The sequence below is a fragment of the Carcharodon carcharias genome, chromosome 3 (genome assembly GCF_017639515.1).
Source record: "Carcharodon carcharias isolate sCarCar2 chromosome 3, sCarCar2.pri, whole genome shotgun sequence".
Classification (NCBI taxonomy): Eukaryota; Metazoa; Chordata; class Chondrichthyes; order Lamniformes; family Lamnidae; genus Carcharodon; species Carcharodon carcharias.
The window spans coordinates 223,299,038-223,321,362 of record NC_054469.1 but is presented as its reverse complement, the minus strand read 5'-3'; the positions used below and the strand labels follow the sequence as shown (position 1 = coordinate 223,321,362).

General features: G+C 47.0%; 1 protein-coding gene across 2 annotated transcripts; it reads right to left on the bottom strand.

Moving 5' to 3' along the window:
- Positions 1-5,307: 5,307 nt before the first annotated feature.
- Positions 5,308-13,661, bottom strand: mc4r (melanocortin 4 receptor). 2 transcript variants are annotated; one of them, XM_041184374.1, is made up of 2 exons: positions 13,639-13,661; positions 5,308-6,229 (listed from the first exon to the last, which is right to left on the bottom strand). In XM_041184374.1, the coding sequence occupies exons 1-2, from the start codon at positions 13,659-13,661 to the stop codon at positions 5,308-5,310; spliced, it is 945 nt and encodes a 314-aa protein (XP_041040308.1). The 2 variants fall into 2 exon arrangements, with proteins under 2 accessions (XP_041040308.1, XP_041040307.1); XM_041184373.1 differs by lacking the exon at positions 13,639-13,661 and having other exon boundaries at positions 5,308-6,303.
- Between the last annotated feature and the right edge of the window lie 8,664 nt (positions 13,662-22,325).

The following is a 22,325-nucleotide window of genomic DNA, read 5'->3' as shown; positions in this document are numbered from 1 at the left end:
TGCAAGCTTTCGGACCCTGATATTGGGACAAAATGGGGGTCCCGAGCCCGCATTAGACGGCAGCAGGGCCAGCTCAGCTACTTTACTGGAGGCAGCCACCAGATTGTAGCTTTCAGGTCCGATGGCCCCTCCACCCTCACCCCCCCCCCACCCTCCCCCACCCCGCGCTACCCCCCCCCCCCCCCCCCCACCCCACACACAGACTGACCTCAGGGGCTCTGTCTCCGTGAAGCTGGTGGCCTCCCTATGTGACAGGGAAGGGGAGGGTCTGCCCCACCATCACCAATATGCGGGTGGGCAGGAGGAATTGACTCTAATTGGATTGTTAATTATTTAAATTGGTGGAGAGCCTCTCTGCATCTGATCCTGCTGCTGGGAAACTACCTAAGGGGCTGAGCCTTTTTTTATTCATTCACAGGCCATGGGCATCCCTGGTTAGGCCAGCATTTATTGCCCATCTCTGACTTCCCTTGAGAAGGTGGTGCTGAGCTGCCTTCTTGAACCGCTGCAGTCCCTGTGGTGTAGGTATACCCACAGTGCTGTTAGGGAGAGAGTTCCAGGATTTTGACCCAGCGACAGTGAAGGAACGGCCGATATATTTCCAAGTCAGGATGGTGAGTGGCTTGGAGGGGAACTTCCAGGTGGTGGTGTTCCCACGTGTCTGTTGCCCCTCATTCTTCTATGTGGTAGCGGTCGTGGGTTTGGAAGATTCTGTCTAAGGACCCTTGCGGAGTTCCTGCAGTGCATCTTGTGCATAGTACACACTGCTGCCATTGTGCATCGGTGGCGGAGGGAGTGAATGCTTGTGGATGGGGTGCTTTGGATGGTGTCAAGCTTCTTGATTATTGTTGGAGTTGACTCATTGAAGGGTTCTCAAAATTCCCATATTTTTCATATCATCAACAAGGATATGACTTTTGGACTTTTACCTGAAACTAGACAAAGAGAGGAGGCAGAAAATGCATTCTTCCCTTTAAAACAATCAACACGAAACTAAAGCCCATCAAAATCTTGCATAAATAATTGTTATTAACTACTAAGGCAGGAAGGCACAATCAATGCAATTATGCGAACCCATCAATACTCCACACATACAATGGCTTTCAGTTCAAAACTAGTTACGGGGGCAGGAAGACAATGATAAACATCATGCGAGCCCATTAAAAACAACGAGACAACAATCACCGGGGGAAGCCCACCAAAGTCAAACAAAGAACTAATCTTGATTTGGATTCCGATAAGAAACTCGAGAGACAGTATAACTGGCCCAGTCAGTTACGAAGGAGAGAGAGGGAAACCAGCTAGCAGGCAGTGAGTAGTTGGGAGCGGTTGAAACAGAGTTTAAGCAAGAAGATCTGGAGGTTTGCAGGCCCACAGGCAACATCACGGTGAGGGACACGGGGTGGCAGGCTCAACAGAAGACAACAAGGCCACAACCGCAGCCCTCCACGAAGATCGACCACCCACAACCGCATCCTCCACCCAACTGAAGAACCTTGGCAGATTCCACAGACCAGGACCATGTGGGGACGGCAGCCCCAGAGGACACAAAGAGCATACCCCAAAACCTCAACCGGCTTACCTGGCTGGATTTCAAACTGTCAAGGCACCCTGGGTTGGTGAGCATGATCCCTGAACTCTCCTAGTTCAATTTAGTTAGGTTTTGGGGGTGGGACAAGGGTAAGGGGATTAGTAGCGTGATTTTCCCTCATTATGCCATGTGTTCCCCAATCTTGTACTTTATAAATCTGTATAATCTCAGTGTAATCCTAATGTTATAAGTTCATTTGTGACTTCAATAAACTCAGTTTTTCCTGCACCAAAACCAGTTGTCTGCTGCAATTTGACACAACCCACAAATAAGTCCAAGTTCTAGAACCCAGGGAGCGGGAGTGATTCGAACCGCTCAGGAGTTAGAGGTGAAACTGACACACACTACCACCCCCTACATCATCCAGGCAAGTGGGGAGTATTCCATCACACTCCTGACTTCTGTCTTGTAGATGGTGGACAGGCTTTGGGGAGTCAGGAGGTGAGTTACTTGCTGTAGGATTCCATCCTCTGACCTGCTCTTTCAGCCACAGTATTTATATGGCTAGTCCAATGCAGTTTCTGCTCAACAGTAACCCAGGGGATGTTGATAATGGAGGATTTAGTGATGGTAATGCTATTGAATGTCAAGGGTCGATGGTTAGATTCTCTCTTGTTGGAGATGGTCATTGCCTGACACTTGTGTGGTGCGAATGTTAGTTGCCACTTGACAGCCCAAGCCTGGATATTGTCCAAGTCTTGCTGCATTTGGACGTGGACTGCTTCAGTATCTGAGGAGTCTCAAATGGTGCTGAACATTGTGCAGTCATCAGCGAACATCTCCACTTCTGACCTTATTTTTTAAAATTAATTCACGGGATGTGGGCTTTGCTGGCTGGGCCTGTATTTATTGCCCATCCCTAGTTGCTCTTAAGAAGGTGATGGTGAGCTGCCTTCTTGAACTGCTGCAGCCCATGTGGTGTAGGTACACCCACAGTGCTGTAAGGGAGGGGGTTCCAGGATTTTGACCCAGTGACAGTGATGGAAGGAAGGTCATTGGTGAAGCAGCTGAAGACGGTTGGGCCTAGGACATTACCCTGAGGAACTCCTGCAGTGATGTCCTGGAGCTGAGATGATTGACCCCCAACAACCACAACCATCTTCCTTTGTGCTAGGTATGACTCCAACCAGTGGAGAGTTTCCCCCCCTAATTCCCATTGACTCCAGTTTTGCGAGGGCTCCTTGATGCCACACTTGGTCAAATGCTGCCTTGATGTCAAGGGCAATTACTCTCACCTTACCTCAGGAATTCAGCCCTTTTGTCCATGTTTGAACCAAGGCTGTGATGAGGTCAGGAGCTGAGTGACTCTGGTGAAACCCGAACTGAGTGTCAGTGAGCAGGTTATTGCTGAGTAAGTGCCGCTTGATAGCACTGTTGAGGTGCAAAGAATTGCTTGCATGAAAGAGGTGATTGACTTGAAATGACAGTTCATGCATATATAACGTAAATCAGGGCCAAGGATCAATTGCAGGTGAATTATGGGCCTTCCTGGTTCTATGCACCCTATAATCAAAGGATGTTCCATCATTCAATACATTTCAGGATGAGCTTACAGGTTTTGCTCAGGATTAAGGGATATTGTGAGCGGACAGGAAAGTGGAGTTGAAACCCAAGATCAGCAATGGTCATATTGAACAGCAGAGCAGGCTGTATGACCTACTCTTGCTCCAGATTCTTATGTTCCTGTACAAGCAATTTGTAGGTCAAGACCTTGTTGTAACCACATCCATACACTTAAACATTAAAAACAAATGTTTCAGTTGAACTATAACATTAGTCAAAACTAGAAGTAGAATCAATGGTGTTTACATTCACAGGATTGAACTAACCTCAGACAAGAATGGCAGCGAGGAATAAATCAACACACTGTTACTATCTCTTTCCCTCTGAAAATAAACACTTGCTTCACAAAAGACATGTGGAATTTTAGGATTTTAGTAACATTTATTTTCATTTTCAATACATATATGATGCTGGATACCTGATTAAAAAAAAAGTTCACAGGAACAAAAGACAAAAAAAAAACAGCCGTTTTCATCAAGCTTTTTCTAAAATTTTCTCTCAGCTTTAATCTTGGTCCCAAGATCGTGAGGTAATCAAAATGTTAAACTGATCTTTGCTTCACAATAAATAAATAAATATGCAGCCATATTAACATATCATTATTGTACTATGATAACTGATTGAGCAACTTGTGCCTATTGGCTGAGAAACATCAATGTTTTGGCCATACAATGAAAGATTTTGACTGAAATCTGCAAAGAGTGTACGTCAGTGAAAAGGGGGAAAGGAGAAAGGGAATGGGGTAGATGCAGAAAGAAGATAAAATCACAGAGATATGGGGAAAGGAGGAGCGGGGGTGAACTGGATTTCCCTCGAAAAGAGCTGGCACAATCTCTATGGGCTGAATGGCCTCTACCTGCACTGTTCCATTCTACGGTTCCACCAAATGACAGCTTGCACTAAGCAACGATAAGTGAGCTGAACAGCCGAGCAGGTTCCTCTCCAGCATTTAAAACACACTGCGGATGCAGATGTTTCATGTAATCTGTGATGGAGAGACTAGCCTTAGAAAGGCATCCTCAAGGAATTCCTGTAAGATTGCTTCTCTTCAGCCTGCGCAACAGTTGTGGACGACATCGAAAACATGTTCCTTTGCAACCATTTTTACTGAAGTAACAATTTCAAGATGCACAGCAAAAAAAGTATTTGAATCGTGTACATATAAATGATATTTTAAAGGCTTTCCTGAACCACAAATGATATCTAAGTACATTCACTGAAACCGCAGAGACCATTGGAGGGAGTCAGCGCAGCTTCTGTACAGACGAGATCGAGGCCAGCTTCCCAATAAAACCTTTTAATTTGGATCTCCCTCATCGGTCAAAGAGCTGGACCAGTTGAGCACAGCCACATTGACCAGAAAAGTCCCAGTTTCAACCAGAGGTCATCGATTTAAAATAATTGACAGAAGAAAGAGAAGTGGGGGTGGGGGTGGGGGGGGATAGATTTTTTTTCTCTCACTTGCTGCAATCTGGAACCTTCTACCTGAAAGGGCGATGGGATCAGATTCCATAGGAAACTTCAAAAGGCAATTAGAAATATGCTTGAAAAGGACTGATTTGCCGGGCTTTGGGGAAACGGTTGAGGTGTGAGGAAAATTGGACGGTTCGTTCAAAGAACTAGTACAGGCACAAAGGGGCTGAATGGCCTCCTTCTGTGCTGTAAAATTCTTTGATTCTATTCCATGATTAGTGGCCCATTTCGAATTGACTCTTGACTGAATGACTGTCAGGGTGTGTTACAATTAGTCTCAATGTCTGAGGTTAGGCAGAATTAAAATTTTCTCTCCCAATTACCAAGTGGACTTAAGGTGCAGACGGAACCTCGTAAGGCTCCACTGCTCCTTCTCCATCACACCCCAATCACCGTCAAACTTTCTACTAATACTCACCGTTCAAGCTCATGCCCAAGGAATACTCACTTGAACGAGGTACGAGAGGTGAATAGGACTGTTCTCCAGCAAGAAACTAATAGCTTCAGAGAAGGAAAAATGAAGACTGGTGAGGGATAAGAAGCCAATGTGCAGCACTGCATGAAAAAAGCATCAATGTATCTTTGGAGAACAAGGAACTCTTTATCCTCTCTCCTCTAGAAAGATGTCCTGGAGTGTTGAAACACCTTGTGACAGTCTGATTGCTTTCCCTTTAATGAAATTAATATTTATTCGTCGGGTCACAGAGACCCCGCAGACCGCAACAGCAGATTATTTCTTGGAATGTCTTCCGCATCTCCTGGCTGCGGAAAGCGTAGATGAGGGGGTCGATGACCGAGTTGCACATGATGAGGATTAAATACATGTTGAAATGCGACATGAAGCAGAGACAGTATGGGTTTCGTGGGCAGGAGATAATGAGAGTGAGGTGCAGGAAGAAGGGAGCCCAGCAGGCGACAAAGACACCCAGGAGGATGGTCAGCGTGCCAGCCCCTTTCGTGTTGGCCGCTTGGTGAATGGTACCATTGCCAGGCAGGGCGGCGATACGTTTGACATGCAAGCGGGCCAGCATGAACATGTGAACATAGAGCGAAGCCATGAGGGCGAGCATGGTGAAGAACATGGTGATGAGGCAGATGACGACTGTGGTGCTCTCCGAATAAACAATGAACAGGATCCCACAGACGGTGCAAGCTGTCCAGATGCCAGCAATAACCATCAGGGCCCTTCTCACTGTCACGATGTTGTGATAGCGCAGAGCGTAGAAGATGGTGATGTACCTGTCAAGAGCGATGGCCAGCAAGCTCCAAATGGAGGCAAGAAGAGAGGTACAGATTATGGAGTCCAGCACATTGTCCACACTCTTGATCAAGCTGTCTCGAGCCATTAAGTGCCTGCTTTTCAACATGGCGATGAAGATTGTCTCCCAGGCATTGGACACACTGACCAGCATGTCGGCTACTGCTAAGCTGCAGATGAAAAAATACATCGGAGAGTGCAAGTTCTTGTTTTTGATGATAGCTGCAATGACCAAAATGTTTGCCAAGAGGCTGATGATCCCCAACGTCAGGAAGACCTCCGTCGAGATCCACAGTTGCTCATAGCAACCCGAGGAGGAGCCAGTACTGCGCGAGCTGTTGGTGCTGGTAAATCCCGTAATGCTGTGGTTTCTGAGGTGAGGAGTCCTGGTCGGGCCATGGTACAATGATGAGTTCATGCCTGCGCCCAAGGACTCACTTGACTGAACCTCTTGGCTCCAGAAGAAACGAACACTGTTCAAATTCACATCACGAGATAGGACATTCAGCTCAGAGCCGAAGCATTGATCCTATTACTTCGTTGCAACACTTGACCATTCTTTTCGTGCAGTCTCGAAATCACTTCTGAAACAAGCAAGGCAGTTTCTAAACCAAAATCACCTTGCAGCTATCAGAGAAATGTATTTGCCAAATTGCCTTGACCTGCATATTTTTGCACACATTGTTTTTAATCAGCCCATTCTAGGTTTGCCAGCGTTAAATGGCAGCGGAACTCACTTGCAGGAGGTTGTCAAATGGATAGGAAGATCCTATTTTTCCCCTTCCAGAATCAGTAGGCATACAAATAGCCAGTCACAGGGAAACACCATCAAATCTGTGTCCTTGGTCGGAGATTCAGCTAGGAATGAGAGCCTTTCACATTTTAACAAATCATATGAAACTGTGGTAAGCATGCTCCACCCCCATGCTGCAGTTCAACCTATCACACTCAGCACTGAAATGTGAATAATTTAAGGAAGGCTCTTGTTTTTGTCTCTGGTAATATAGTTTCATTCACAGTTTTACATTGTGCAGGTTATAAATTAAAGCATGATTGTAGTGATAATTATATTTGCATCAGTTTGTGTTATTTCTTAATTAGTCTCCAATTAGTAACTCAAATTCGTAACTCAAAATAATAACTCAGTACTACTGTTGCTTAAACTGATATAGTTTGCACGATTGCATTTAAACATTCATCATAATAAACGCTCCCTGAAAGCCTTGTTCAAAGTTAGCCACAGTTGCTTATTAAGTGCAGATATTGTTTTATCTTCCTTGTTCAGTTTGTTTAATGAACACATTTTTAAAGTGTAATGGCCAGAAGTACTTGTTGCAATTGTTCCATTTTGGTTGCTTTTCTCCTTTGTTAATGTTATTTAAATATTAGTTAAGTAACCTGTTCTACTAAACCTTTTAAATAGTGCAATAAGACTATTTGTGAAGTGCGATGAATGCAGCCGAGAAGCCACGAGGTTGGAATGTTCCTAAGAATATAAGTAATTTCAAGAGTTGTGTGAAGAGGAACATATTATATCTAAGACAAGGTTGTCAGTCAAACCAATTCTGAATGTACAGAATGAAGTAGAGTTCTTGTGAGTCAAAAATGTGCAAAGGGACTTGATTTGAATAGATACAGTGTAATGTCCAAGCTGCTTTATTTCTATTGGTTGATTCACGTACCAACCTATTTTATTCCAGAGCAAAATTATATTCGATCGTTCACAGAACAGAGTAAAAGGGTTTTTAATTTTCTGCTCCTTGAATCGGAGTTCTACATAAAATGATCCTAACTTCATTGTCAGTAGTATCCTAGATTGTATCTCCCACTCGATTTTTTTGTTTCTTGATTCTGAAATTGAACAATCAAATCAAATAATTAATAAATTCAAATGCAAGTTTTTGCCACAGCAGAAAGTTAATATTTTTGATAACTACCCAATGCCTGTAAATTGTGTCTAAATACCACTGAAATTTTCGGTGTCCTCGCACATTAGATTTTACTGTTCACCATTAGCTACCTACGGTCCTGCTAATTCAGGACTCTACTTCTAAGACAATGTTGTCAGTCGGTCCAATCCTGAATGTACAGAATGAAGTAGAGTCCATGTTGGCTCCTGGTTCAGAGCCTTGCCAATCCCTATCTCGGTAATCTCCTCCAGCCCCACAGCCATCCAATAATAATAAGATAAAAAACAAAAAATAAAAAAAAATACCTGGAAAAACTCAGCAGGTCTGGCAGCATCGGCAGAGAAGAAAAGAGTTGACGTTTCGAGTCCTCATGACCCTTCAACAGAACTAAGAACTAGGAGAGGGGTGAAATATAAGCTGCTTTAAGGTGGGGGTGGGGGTGGGGGTGGGGAAGGGGGGGGTGGTTGTTGGGACAAGCAAGTAGTGATAGGAGGAGATAACCAAAAGATGTCACAGACAAAAGAACAAAGAGGTGTTGAAGGTGGTGATATTATCTAAAAGAATGTGCTAATTAAGAATGGATAGCAGGACAAGCAAGGTACAGATAGCTTTAGTGGGGAGGGTTGGGGTGAAATAAGACTAAAAGGGCATAAAAAGTATAGATTTAAAAATAATGGAAATAGGTGGGAAAAGAAAAATCAATATGAATTATTGGAAAAAACAAAAAGGAAGGGGAAGAAACGGAAAGGGGGTGGGGATGGAGGAGGGAGTTCAAGTTCTAAAATTATTGAACTCAGTATTCAGTCCAGAAGGCTGTAAAGTGCCTAGTCGGAAGATGAGGTGCTGTTCCTCCAGTTTGCGTTGAGCTTCACTGGAACAATGCAGCAAGCCAAGGACAGACATGTGGGCAAGAGAGCAGGGTGGAGTGTTAAAATGGCAAGGGACAGGGAGGTCTGGGTGATGCTTGCGGACAGACCGAAGGTGTTCTGCAAAGCTGTCACCCAGTCTGCGTTTGATCTCTCCAATGTAGAAGAAACCGCATTGGGAGCAACAAATGCAGTACACTAAGTTGAAGGAAGTGCAAGTGAAATGCTGCTTCACTTGAAAGGAGTGTTTGGGCCCTTGGACGGTGAGGAGAGAGGAAGTGAAGGGGCAGAACACGCATATTTTGCGTTCGCATGGGAAGGTCCCGTGGGAGTTGGGGTTGAGGGAGGAGTGGACCAGGGTGTCACGGAGGGAATGATCCCTACGGAATGCTGCCTGGGGGGGTGAAGGGAAGATGTGTTTGTTGGTGGCATCATGCTGGAGTTGTCGGAAATTGCGAAGGATGATCCTTTGAATGCGGAGGCTGGTGGTGTGATAAGTGAGGACAAGGGGGACCCTATCATGTTTCTGAGAGGGAGGAGAAGGCGTGAGGGTGGATGCATGGGAGATGGGCCGGACACAGTTGAGGGCCCTGTCAACGACCGTGGGTGGAAAACCTTGGTTAAGGAAGAAGGAGGACATGTCAGAGGAACTGTTTTTGAAGGTAGCATCATCGGAACAGATGCGACGGAGGCGAAGGAACTGAGAGAATGGGATGGAGTCCTTACAGGAAGCGGGATGTGAGGAGCTGTAGTCGAGGTAGCTGTGGGAGTCGGTAGGCTTGTAATGGATATTGGTGGACAGTCTATCACCAGAAATTGAGACAGAGAGGTCAAGGAAGGGAAGGGAAGTGTCAGAGATAGACCATGTGAAACTGATGGAGGGGTGGAGATTGGAAGCAAAATTAATAATTTTTTCCAGGTCCCGATGAGAGCATGAAGCAGCACCGAAGTAATCATCGATGTACCGGGGAAAGAGTTGTGGGAGGAGGCCGGAGTAGGACTGGAACAAAGAATGTTCTGCATACCCCATAAAGAGACAGGCATAGCTGGGGCCCATGCAGGTGCCCATAGCCACATCTTTTATTTGGAGGAAGTGAGAGGAGTTGAAGGAGAAATTGTTCAGCGTGAGAACAATTTCAGCCAGACGGAGGAGAGTAGTGGTGGATGGGGATTGTTCGGGCCTCTGTTCGAGGAAGAAACTAAGGGCCCTCAGACCATCCCGGTGGGGGATGGAGGTGTGGAAGGATTGGACGTCCATGGTGAAGAGGAAGTGGTTGGGGCCAGGGAACTGGAAATTGTTGATGTGACGTAAGGTGTCAGAGGAATCGCGGATGTAGGTGGGAAGGGACTGGACAAGGGGAGAGAGAAGGGAGTCAAGATAGCAAGAAATGAGTTCCGTGGGGCAGGAACAGGCTGACATGATCGGTCTGCCAGGACAGTCCTGTTTGTGGATTTTGGGTAGGAGGTAGAAGCGGGCCGTCCGAGGTTGGATGACTATCAGGTTGGAAGCTGTGGAAGGAAGATCTCCAGAGGAGATGAGGGGTCAGTGACAGTCCTGGAAACAATGGCTTGATGTTCAGTGGTGAGGTCATGGTCCAGGGAGAGGTAGGAGGAAGTGTCTGCGAGTTGACGCTCAGCCTCCACGAGGTAGAGGTCAGTGCGCCAGACAACAACAGCACCACCCTTGTCAGCGGGTTTGATGACAACGTCAGGGTTGGATCTGAGAGAATGGAGTGCAGTAAGTTCAGAGAAAGACAGGTTAGAATGGGTGAGAGGAGCAGAGAAATTGAGACGATTAATGTCACGCCGACAGTTCTCAATGAAAAGATCAAGAGAAGGTAAGAATCCAAAGGGAGGGGTCCAGGTGGAGGGAGAATATTGGAGGTGGGTAAAAGGATCTGTTGAATGGGGAGAGGACTCCTGCCCAAAGAAGTGAGCATGGTGATGAAGACGGCGGAAGAAGAGTTCAGCATCATGCCGAGCCCGAAATTCATTGAGATGAGGGTGTAAGGGTATGAAACTAAGTCCTTTGCTGAGCACTGAATGTTCAGCATCGGAGAGGGGAAGGTCAGGAGGTATAGTGAATACACGGCTGGGGCTGGGATTGGAAGATGGGGTGGGGACGGAGGGACAGGCAGGGGTGGAGGGTCCTAGATGGGTGTTGGTGTCGATGAGTTGTTGGAGCTTGCGTTCCTTACCACTTGAGAGAAAGTGAAAAAGTTTCTTGTTGAGGCGTCAGATGAGACGAAGATTAAAATGAAACTGGGGGCACGCGCAGCTTTGAAAAAGGGTACGGCGGTGCTGCTGGAGGGAGAGGTCGAGTGTGTTCATATGGCGGCGCATGGCACTGAGTGTGGATCTCAGAATGCGACGGGAACAGCATTCCGAGAAACGTTGTATGTCCCGGAGATACCTATAATCCTGGGTGGATTCGAAACATGAGGGATGGAATTTCAGTTGAAATCCACGTGGGGTAAGTCGGAGACAGAGACAATCACTGAGAAAGGAGATATGGCTGTGAAAGCGGGTTTTAATAACCACCTTGTCAAACACCAGGAGAGAAATGGAAAGCAATGAAGGTGAACAAGGCAGAAGAGAGATTCGAAAATCCTGATGGAGAGTAGAACAAAACTTCTTCAAGGTAGGCATTTCTTGAAGAGAAGTGGCAGTCAATTAAACTCAGAGATAAAAACAACCATCCAAGATCTCTGCACTCCCCCAGTTCTGGCCTCATGCATGTTTAATCACTCCATTACTGGGGGCTGTACCCAAAGCTGTTAACGCCCTAAGATCTAAATTTCCCTCCCTAAATCTCTCCGCCTCTCCATCTCACTTTCCTCCTTTAAGATGCTCCTTAACACCCATTTTACCAAACGTTTGGTCATCTGTCCTCACTGAGCTCCTTATGTGGCTCGGTGTCATATTTTGCATGATAATGTTCTTGTACTGTGCTAAAAATGCTATAGAAATGCAGGTGGTTATTGTTATTCTGCAGATGCTGCATCTTATTAGCCTTCCATTAGTTTTAGCAGTTAAATGGCAGCGAAACATTTTGTGTGTGTGTGTGCGTGTGGTGTTAACCTGCTCGCATTCAGGAAAATGTAGTCTATGAGTTGCTCCTTAAAGGAAACTCTCAATGTCCTCACCAGAAAGGTAAATTAAAAAAGATACTGGGACTCTGTGCCGAGGGATACAATAGAGCTTGGGGCAGTCGCTGAAAAGGCTGAATAGGGAAAGACCCTCCTGCCATATTATATCGAGGGGCTGGAAACTGTGTAAAGCCCTCTCGAGCTGTATGTGCCAGGGAATGTTTAACATGAAATGTAAATGTACATTGTAAATATAACCCCTGTAGTGAGACACCTCATGTACTGTATCAGAAGAAACTAAACTGTATTGCACTTTATGTAACATCAAATTTGAACAATTATGTAATCTTATTTTAGGAATTTTATGAATTAAGTATATTCTTGGATAAAAAAGCCTACCTGATTGTGGAGCTAGGAGGTGCAATGTTGGCTTCACTCAGCTGCAGGACACGCCAATGTCGGTTGTTGATCCCTGCTCAGCCCCCTCCTGGTTATTTCCCCTCACTCTCCTGATTTGGTCCTTTCCTTTTGGCTTCCCTTTCTCCTGGCCGGACCTCCCACCCAATCACACCGCACCTCTCTCGATCTTTTACCCATTTTTCTCACCCCCTCCCTTCTCCCGCTGTGACCTCAGGAACCTTCTGGTGGCTGCTACAGGCCACACAGCGGCATGAAACCCAACACTGGGCCAGCAATCCCAGCTCACAGCCACACCCTCTCTGCTGTCTTAACTGAAGCCCAAAGCCCAGTATCGGCTGTGCCCCAGGCCGATTTGTTCCACTGCAGGGATTGGTCCCTGCTGGCACACACCAATGTCTAGGCCTCAGTGTCACCATTTCATTTTCTAAATCATAAACGTTACTCAGATAACATTAGGCATTACATAAAATTGCATAGCACCCACAGCACAGCCATTTGGCCCAACTGGTCTAAGCTGAGATTTATATTCCACATGAGCATCCACCACCCTCTTCATCTAACTCTACCAGCATATCCTTCTGCTCCTTTCTCCCTCGTGTACTTATCTAGCTTCCTTAAAGAATGGTTTTATCTATTCCTATGATCAAGAGACCTGGACTATATCTTGACTAGGCTGTAAACTATCATTAATAAGCCTGAGGTAGAGTATCACACCAGCAGAAAAAGGAAACCATGGCAACACATGCTTGGCTGTACCTTCTTCCCCTGAAGATGGAAGTTGGCACCTCACTCAGAATTGAAGGCATATTCCTACAGCGCAGCTCCGCTATAGGTTATGTCCCTTAACCCTTTCACTGCTGAATTAGTGGGGCTGCGGGTAGTTAATGATAAGCAGTAAAATCTAATGTGCGAGGACACTGAAAATTTCAGTGGTATTTAGACACAATTTACAGGCATTGGGTATTTATCAAAAATGTTAACTTTCTGCTGTGGCAAAAACTTGCGTTTGAATTTACTAATTATTTGATTTGATTGTTCAATTTCAGAGTCAAGAAACAGAAAAAAATGAGTGGGAGATACAATCTAGGACACTCCTGACAATGAAGTTAGGATCATTTAATGTAGAATTGTGATTCGGGGGACAGAAAATTAAAAACCCTTTTACTCTGTTCTGGGAATGATCGAATACGATTTTGCTTTGGAATAAAATAGGTTGGTACGTGAATCAGCCAATAGTAATAAAGCAGCTTGGACATTACACTGTATCTATTCAAATCAAGTCCCTTTGCACATTTTTTTTTAAAACTCAGCTGTTTGTGTATCTAAAACAATACTATTCAAAAGTAAAGGAGAATGTTGCTTCATTTTGTATAATTACATTGCACACAGCCTGATTTTCCTCGACCATATCCTCTGTGGTTGCTGAAGGACATGGTGCTAAATGTCTTGTTGACACATCAGAGAAGGCAAACTGTTTATTACTGATTTCATAGGGAAAACCTTTGTCATCAGCACCTGCCCGGTAATGTTGGGGAATGTGTCCCCGTCTGTTAGAAAGTAAGCCTGTGTGTCATTCCGTTGATTTGGATGTAATAAAATTCAGGTGGATTCTATGACGAAGGGGCAATTTGTTCCTCTGGACCCTGTCTAAATGATGAGGAGGTAAACTTGTCCCTGTCTTCATCATCCTTTTTCCTTTTGTCCATTTTCTTTATTCGACAGTAAATTTGCCAAGGCTCCACTGCAGATTTATATAAATGAAACATTGGCTGATAGGCTAAAGAAGGGGGAAGAAAACTGGTTGAGGCATGGGGCCCAGTGTATGTTTGTTTTGAAAGACGGTTGGTATTGTGTATCCCTTGTAGGATTTTTTTCTGATGAAAGGGAAGTTGAGGAGGTGATACCCAAGGATTTCGTGCTAAGCTGAAAACACAGGCCCATTCCCTCACTCTCCATACTTTATATATGCAGAATTCTGAAACCAAAGGATAGATTTTAACACAGCAAGCTTGAACCGGCTGGGCTCTCTCTGCTCCCTTTAGGTGCATAGCAGGTAGAGACCAGTTAGCACCTCAAACCTAAGATAAAAGCAAAAAACTGCGGATGCTGGAAATCCAAAACAAAAATGAAATACCTGGAAAAACTCAGCAGGTCTGGCAGCATTTGTGGAGAGGAATACAGTTAACGTTTCGAGTCCGTATGACTCTTCAACAGAACTCTTTTCTATTTTCACTTAGTCCTGCTGAAGAGTCATACGGACTTGAAACGTTAACTGTGTTCCTCTCCGCAGATGCTGTCAGACCTGCTGAGTTTTTCCAGGTGTTTTTATTTTTGTTTTAGCACCTAAAACCCGTTCCACACATTCAATTAGATCATAGCTAATCTGTATCTTAGCTCCATGAACTCACCTTGGCTCCATATCCTTTTATCCCCTTGACTAGAAAAAATCTTACAATCTCAGATTTAACATTATAAATTGAGCAAGCATTTACCGCTTTTGTGGGGGAGAGTTCCAGACTTTTAATACCTTCTACGTGAAGAAGTGTTTCCTAACCCCTTTCTTCAGTAGCCGTGTTCCGATTTTAAGGACTGAATTTTCTCTTTGGCGAGCAGGGGATGGGTGCGCGATGATGTCCAACGCGTGCCCGCCATTAATTAACCGGCCAATTAAGGCTCTTGAGGCGCCAATTGACATTGATTTTTCGGCACCCGTGTGATCTTCGGCTCGGCGCACAGGCACAACGGGCAGGTGGGTAGGACACATTTGGATAAACCTCATCCACGGGCGGGTTAAGAGGGGTCACTGGGGTCATGAGTGTGCACAGTCAAGCATTTATTTCTGAAAGTTTTTGAAACTTGCCAGTGTGATCTGCAGTACTTCAAACCGCATCCCAGCTGCTTTCTCTGGACTCTTACCCTTCAGGTCAGCACTCTGCAGTGAGGAATCTTTTCTGGGCCTGCAGGTTTCAGGAAGCCTTCCCTTAGCCTGGGAATGGGAGCTGAACTGTCCACTGGAGGCAACTCCTCTGAGGAGGAAGGGGAGTCTAGAAGGGGGAAGAGGCCAGGGGTGCACATTCAGCCTCCAGGGCAGCCACCTTTGGGAGGAGAGGTGCAGGCACAAGGGCTGCAGGGCCAAGAGATAGTCCAATGTGGAAGAGGCTGCAGAAGACACCACTATCCTGCTGCCAGGATATACAGGCGGTGAAGCAGCTACCTCAATATGACTGAAGCGCTGTGTCGAAGGAGGCTCCATCTCTCAAGGGAAGCAGTCAGCTATATCTGTCAGATGATAGGGTCTGACATCTCCGCTAACTGTGTGGGTGGACACCCCATGCCAGTGGCTCTAAAGGTCACAGCTGCCCTCAACTTCTATGCTTCTGGTTCCTTCCAGGACTCGGTAGTTGATCTTTGCGGTGTCTCCCAATCAGCTGTCCACACTTGTGTCAAGCAGGTTACAAAAGCTCTGTTCAGACGGGCATTGACATTCATCCACTTCCGTTGGGACCAGGTAAGTCAGACACAGCGAGCCAGAGGCTTCGCAGCCATTGCTGGCTTCCCCCGTGTCCAGGGTGCAATAGACTGTACACATGTGGCCAAAAAAGGCACCAGCGGGTGAGCCCAGTGCCTTCAGCAACAGGAAGGCCTTCCACTGCATGAACGTGTAGATAGTGTGTGATCACAGGATGCTGATTCTACAAGTCTGTGCAAGGTACCCAGGCACCTCCCACGATGCCTACATCCTCAGACACTCCCAGGTGCCGGGGCTCTTCAGTGCTCCAGCCCGGCTGGATGGATGGCTGCTGGGTGACAAGGGCTATCCCCTCAGAAAGTGGCTCTTGACGCCTCTCCGCTATCCAAGAACAGAAGCTGAGCAGCGGTACAATAGGAGCCACGTCTCCACAAGGGTTGTGGTGGAGAGAACCATCGGTCTTCTCAAGTGCGCTTCTGACGCCTGGACCGCTGGGGGGTACACTCCAGTACAATGAAGAGACTGACGCAGTGAGTCCGAGGATGAGCACACACAGGGAAATGCTGAGGGGGTAGATGCTGACCCGGGCATACTCCAGAGAGGCAGGGACACCTGGGAGTCTTTAATCCAATGAACCCTTCAGCTAGCACATCACAGATGGACCTCCAGGACAAGCCTGGGCTGTAGGCCCCATACTCGACACTTAAGTGCAAAGTCTGCCATGTTAGCAACAGTCACTGAGGGCCTTGCTAATAAAGCTGAATGTCCAACAAAGTACTCATTACAGTTTTGGAAACCATATACAAGCAGAAGAAAAGAGGCACCCTTAGCCATGGTGACATACCTGAGTGTAACGTGTCAAGCAAAGCAACTTATTCCAGAAAAAAGAGAATAGTGTTACAAAACAAAACAAACTGTAAGGACCTCATCTCGGGCCAACACAAAAGCACCGGTGAAAAACCTGTGGTGTGCCGAAGGTGCCTTATGCTTTTGTTTTCGGGTGCTACGTCTCAGTGCTGCCCCATCACTCAGATTGGTATCTGAGCCAGCCTGCTGACCCTGTTGTCCTGTTGGCCTCGATGACCTTTGCTGTCACCCTCTGGCCCATGGAGCCTGTGCTGGCCCCGCCTGAGAGGGAGCTGCCAGTTCCACAGCTGTCATCTCCCCAGCCTTCGCAGCCTCACTGGACAATACGGTCACTGGCAGAGGGGCGGAGGAGCTGCCAACCTCATCCGGAGCACCTTGAGAGGAGCTCGTAGAGATGACAGGCAGCTGCTGCGCCGACATGAGGTCGTTTTGGACCTCCCTGCTCACCATGGATGGATGGGCACTGAGCTGGGGAACTTGATGCTGACACCATCTCCCACGTTGGCACTGACCAGCTGAGGTCAATGCCGATGTGAGGACTTGCTGGTCAGAGCACATCCCCAGGAAGCCCTGATGGGTCTCCTGGAGGAGCCTCTCCACGAGAGTCACCACTCTCTCCATGGAAGACGCATGGCGCTCGGACATGTGGCTTATTACTTCGGTGAACGTCTGCATGGACTCCTCCACCACGGAAACCAAGCCAAGCGTAGCCTCATGTATCTCCCCCAGATGCTCCCGCACACCCGGCTGCATTTCCTGCATCATGGACGACTCCAGAGGTACATCATCAGGCACCGACTGAGCATGTGCCTGGTCCCCTGCAGTCCTCTGACTGCTGGCACCATGGGCACTCTCTGTCTCTGCCACCTCCTCCAGCGACTGTGAAGTTCTCTCACTACTGTGCCCCGGGACACTAGCCGATGTTCAAATTCCCACCGAGGTGCTGGTATCTGCGCTGGTGCCTGCCTGGCAGAGATGGTGTGACGCTGGTGAGACTTCAGGGCCCTCAGGTGTGTGAGGGAGCATCTGCTGCTCCTCCTCCCGGCCCTGCTCCACTGATGCTGAAAGGAAGAACAAGGACAGTGAATCAGTTAACATGGAGACAATGTCAATGTGCATCCCTGTCCCCAGATCATTAGGCGCTCATCCTTTCACAAGCAATGTTCAAATCATGTTGCAAACTTCAATCATTGAACATTCAGCACTGCCCTGGTTGTTGGGAGAACAATGCTGACCTCACTGTTGGACATAAATACCTGGCTGTGGCACCCCAGCCTCACTGACACCAGTGGACCTGGGTGCATGGCACCTCTCCAGATCCAGGGCTTCCTGCTCGAAACGGCTAAGAATCGCTAACTCCGTCTTCCCACAGCCAGTCCTCACACACTCTGCCAGGTTATGAGCATTCTTCCCTTGAAAATGGGAGACGAGCATTGATTAGTGTAAATTGCACATGGACTCTCTTCACGCACAGCCCACCCCAACCAGAGTGGGACATATCAGGGCTCCAGAGCCTCCTCACCCCGCTGCTGCCGAACACTCACACAATGATGCTAGGCCTGCTCCACACCCGCCACCTCCCCCTTGGACACATGCTGCCTACATCACATTAGGCTCCACACGGTATCTCCTCCCATAGCAAGGAGACGCAAGCACATGGATCACAGAGCGCAGCAGATGGTTTGTTGCCAACACCACCTTGAAGCTCCCCTCCCAGCATCTCAGCACCCTGACTTGGACATATCCTGGAGTTCCAGCACTGCGCCTAGGCGCAGCTCCTCCAGGTTGCCCCCACACCAGCCGTGTGGGACTCAGTGTAACACATGCTGTGGGGGCAAAACACATCTCATCCCCCTCTCAGGCTGACCTCAGCATGGGCAGTATCTGCTGGCCCACCCAGCAAAGGACACATGCCGTCAATGATTCAATGCAGTCACTACACTCAGACTTGTTTTGGGTTGGGGGGGTGCAGGCAGCATGGGGAGTAAACCGACTGGCTGGGTTACATGACCAATGCCGACATAGTCCTCACGCTGCCAGAGCGTAACAAGTTGTTGAAGCGCTTGCAACACTGGATCCAGGTGCGCCGCACCACGTCATGGGAGCTCACCACCTCCGCCACCTCCTCCTGGGCACGTTTCATCATGTGGGGGAGACTCCCCCTCCCATCCTGGGGAACCAGCACCTCCCACCGTGCTTCCACCTCCTCGAGGAGAATCTTTGCTGCAGCTGACTACATCACTGGATCCTTTACTGTCTGATTCTCCAGGTGAGATCCCAGCGACCTGGTCACAACTTCTACTCTTTGGTTGTCTTTTAATCCCTATCAGGTCTCTCTGGGAGACATGTTTGCCTCTCCCTTCTGAATGAGACTTGAGGAGGGACTGCAACAGCAACCTCAGCAACCACAGCCAGGATCTGAGTGTCTCATAAGGCAGTGGCTGAGAAAGGCTGCATAAAGGAGGCAATGCCAAGCAGACAGGATCCATAGGCTGGGATTCACCTTCTCGGAGTTCTCCAAGGAGAAAAGGAAGAGGCTGCGCTTCTCGAGACAGAATGTCACAGAAATCTGCACCTTCCTGCAGCAGGACCAATGCATGGGGGTTGGGAGCCATGTCAGTGGCCCTGCAAATCATCGCAAGCCTGAATCTGGAGGCTACCAGCTCCTGCTAATCTGTGCTGGGGGTATCAGCCATCATCACCCTGGCTTCAGTACACAGCTGCATTAAGCAGGTGACCAATGCTCCCTTTGCCGGGGCTGAACACCACATCAACTTCGCACTGACCTCAACAGTCAACAGAATTGGAGCTTGTGTCCATGCAGCAGTTGTGTGGCTTCCCCAGGAGGCAGGCACACAGCCCTACCGCACCCAAGCCGCACAGATACAGTCCTTCCAAACTCTCAGCCTCAACCACCAGGCAAGGGAAACAGGTGCATGGGGAACACCACCGCCTACCCTCCAAGTCACAAGCCAGCCTGGCTTAGAACTACATCGTTATTCCTTCACTGTCGCTGTTCAAAATACTGGAACTCACTCCCTAACAGCACTGTGGATGCACTGACACCACATGGACTGCAGCGGTTCAAGAAGGCTGCTCAACTTCATCTTCACAAGGGCAATAAATGTCTTGCCAGCAACGCTCACATCTCATGAAAGAATAAAAAAGTTCAAGTTGCCCTTAAATTGGGTTTTCCTAATCACAAAGGCAAAATCTTCCATGAACCAACTTTCAATGAGGCAGCAACATAGAACAAAATCTTTCATTTCTCTTCATTGCATTGTAAGGTAATACTTGACATATGTGAGTGATAATCTGCTGTAGTGTAATTAATCCAGCTGAAATGGGTTTAATGCAAAAAATAAGCATTTGTGATAAGTGTGTCCAATCTTTCACCAGTAAGCAACCTGATCTAGAATCACTGAAAATGACTTGTAAAAATTGAACCATTAGGTAAGGATGCATTAGTCAGTTCCTTAGTAAATTATGGCCCAAATCTTCCACTCAAAGTTGGAACCCCTCTATTTCTGACCCACAACAGACAAAAAAATATTCACTTATCTTTCTCCAATTTTTCTGGGCAGTCTTCCAATGGAGGATCCTGAGAGGGAACAGTGCAGAGAATTCATCTCTTTTTATGGCACTGGCTGCTGTATTCCAATATGTGAAGAGTTTAAATGTCCCATGGCTTCTTAGCTAAGGAAGGAAGGTAAATGCGTGAGGAGGTAAGATGTGTTGGGGTTAGGGTGGGTAAGGGAAGTGGGTAATTGGGGGCGCTTGTGAGGGAATCGGGAGGGTAAGGTAAGTGGGCGATGGGGTTGGGTGGGTAAGGTAAGTGAGTAAGGGGGTAGTGTGGTGGGTGGGTGGTTAGGGTGGTGAGGTTGGGTTAGGTTGGAGGATCGGGGGCGTCGGAGTGGAGCTGGATGGTAAAGCCAAGTCAGATCGGGTCTGGGGGAGTGGGTGAGGGGAGGCAGCAGTGGTGGGGATTTGGGTGGCTGGGCGTAGTCAGGTCCAGTTGGGGTGGAATCATGTGGTCGACGGAGGAGTCGGGGCTGTCAGTTGTACAGTTATCCAGAAGTTACATGAAGTTTTAATCTGTCTAACATTTCCTGGTAACTATCCAGCTAAGTAAGTCGGAATTGTCCGAAGTCCCTGTAACTCGAGAAGACCTACTCAGAGGGTGCCAGGGAGTAGGGGAATTGCTCATCAGATGTTAAAACTTCCCGGGCGATTCCCACAGAGTCATTGCATTGGGACTTCCGAGGGGTCCCATTGCATATTTTGGAGGGCGCGTCCAGCCTCTGACTATCCAGAGACTGGAAGAGCTGACCTACATATTTTGTAAGTAAGCTTAGATGGTGATTTTTGGTCAAAATTAATCATTCTCAGATTAAGTTCACTGAATGAACTAACAGGGCCAGAGGAAGGCATTTTAAGTGTAAATTGTGAGCCGTTTGGCAGCGCAGAACTTGAGTATTGCTGAAAAAAGACATTTAGTTGAAGCTTTCTATCTTGCACTCATCAGGACAACCACAAGAATACCAATGTCAGGGGAAGGAACAACTTTATACTGTGTGAGAAGAGAGTGCTAGTTAACCATATTCTGACTGAAGATACTCATCCAAAAGAAGGAAGAAGATGCACACTTTCATGGAACTGATCACCCATCGAAAGTCAGTGAGGTCTTTTGGATAGGGTGAGTATGCTTATGTTCTTTTGGAATTCTTTGAAGTTAGCTTAGTGTAGGAAGAAAACAGAGAAGATACTTACGAGAAGGTTTAATTGCATGGATGTATGGTTCTTACAGATTTTGATTTAACTAATTCTGTTTCATAATTCTATAATTCTATATTACAACTCCATACTAATTTACATTTTTCTTTAAATAAAAGTTATTTGAATTCACTATTTGAAAATCTTGCCTTACCTTGTGGGTTTAAGTCTCATTCCAACTGGGATCCATCCAAAGTTCCAACAACTTTTCAACATGAAAAAGCTTCAAAGACGCGTGGGCTGAAGAGAAAGGCTCTAGTTCGAAAAGCATCCCCTTACTGCTCAGCTGACAATATCTCGCAGTGTTGAAATGAGGGAGTGGCCTGATTCAGCCAAGTTGCATCCCGATGTCATCGCACCCTCATATTTCAGTCAGCGGGTGTGCGCGTGAGTCGGCAGCATGCCTCCTGACATTTGAGCGGCCGATTAAGGCCCTTAATCAATTAATTGAGTAAATGTTTTCGCTATCCATCTGTAGAAACATAGAAACATAGAAACTATGAGCAGGAGTAGGCCATTCGGTGCTTCGAGCCTGCTCTGCCATTCATTATGATTATGGCTGATCATCCAACTCAATAGCCAGCTCCTGCTTTCTCCCCATACCCTTTGATCCCTTTCGCCCCAAGAGCTATATCTAACTCCTTCTTGAAAACAGACAATGTTTTGGCCTCAACTACTTCCTGTGGTCGTGAATTCCACAGGCTCACCACTCTCTGGGTGAAGAAATTTCTCCTCATCTCAGTCCTAAATGGTCTACCCCCTATCCTCCGACTGTGACCTCTGGTTCTGGACTCCCCCACCATCGGGAACATCCTTCCTGCATCTAACCTGTCTAGTCCTGTTAGAATTTTATAGGTTTCTATGAGATCCCCCCTCATTCTTCTGAACTCCAGCGAATATAATCCTAACTGACTCAATCTCTCCTCATATGTCAGTCCCGCCATCCCAGGAATCAGTCTGGTAAACCTTCGGTTGTCCTTTTTTTAACTTCCAACCATTCGGTGAGTGGGCAGGCGAAAAGGCCAAGTGGCCTCTGCATTTTTGTT

Bases quoted from the DNA above. Each gene is read 5' to 3' on its own strand.
- mc4r (XM_041184373.1), bottom strand. From the start codon at position 6,303: ATGAACTCATCATTGTACCATGGCCCGACCAGGACTCCTCACCTCAGA.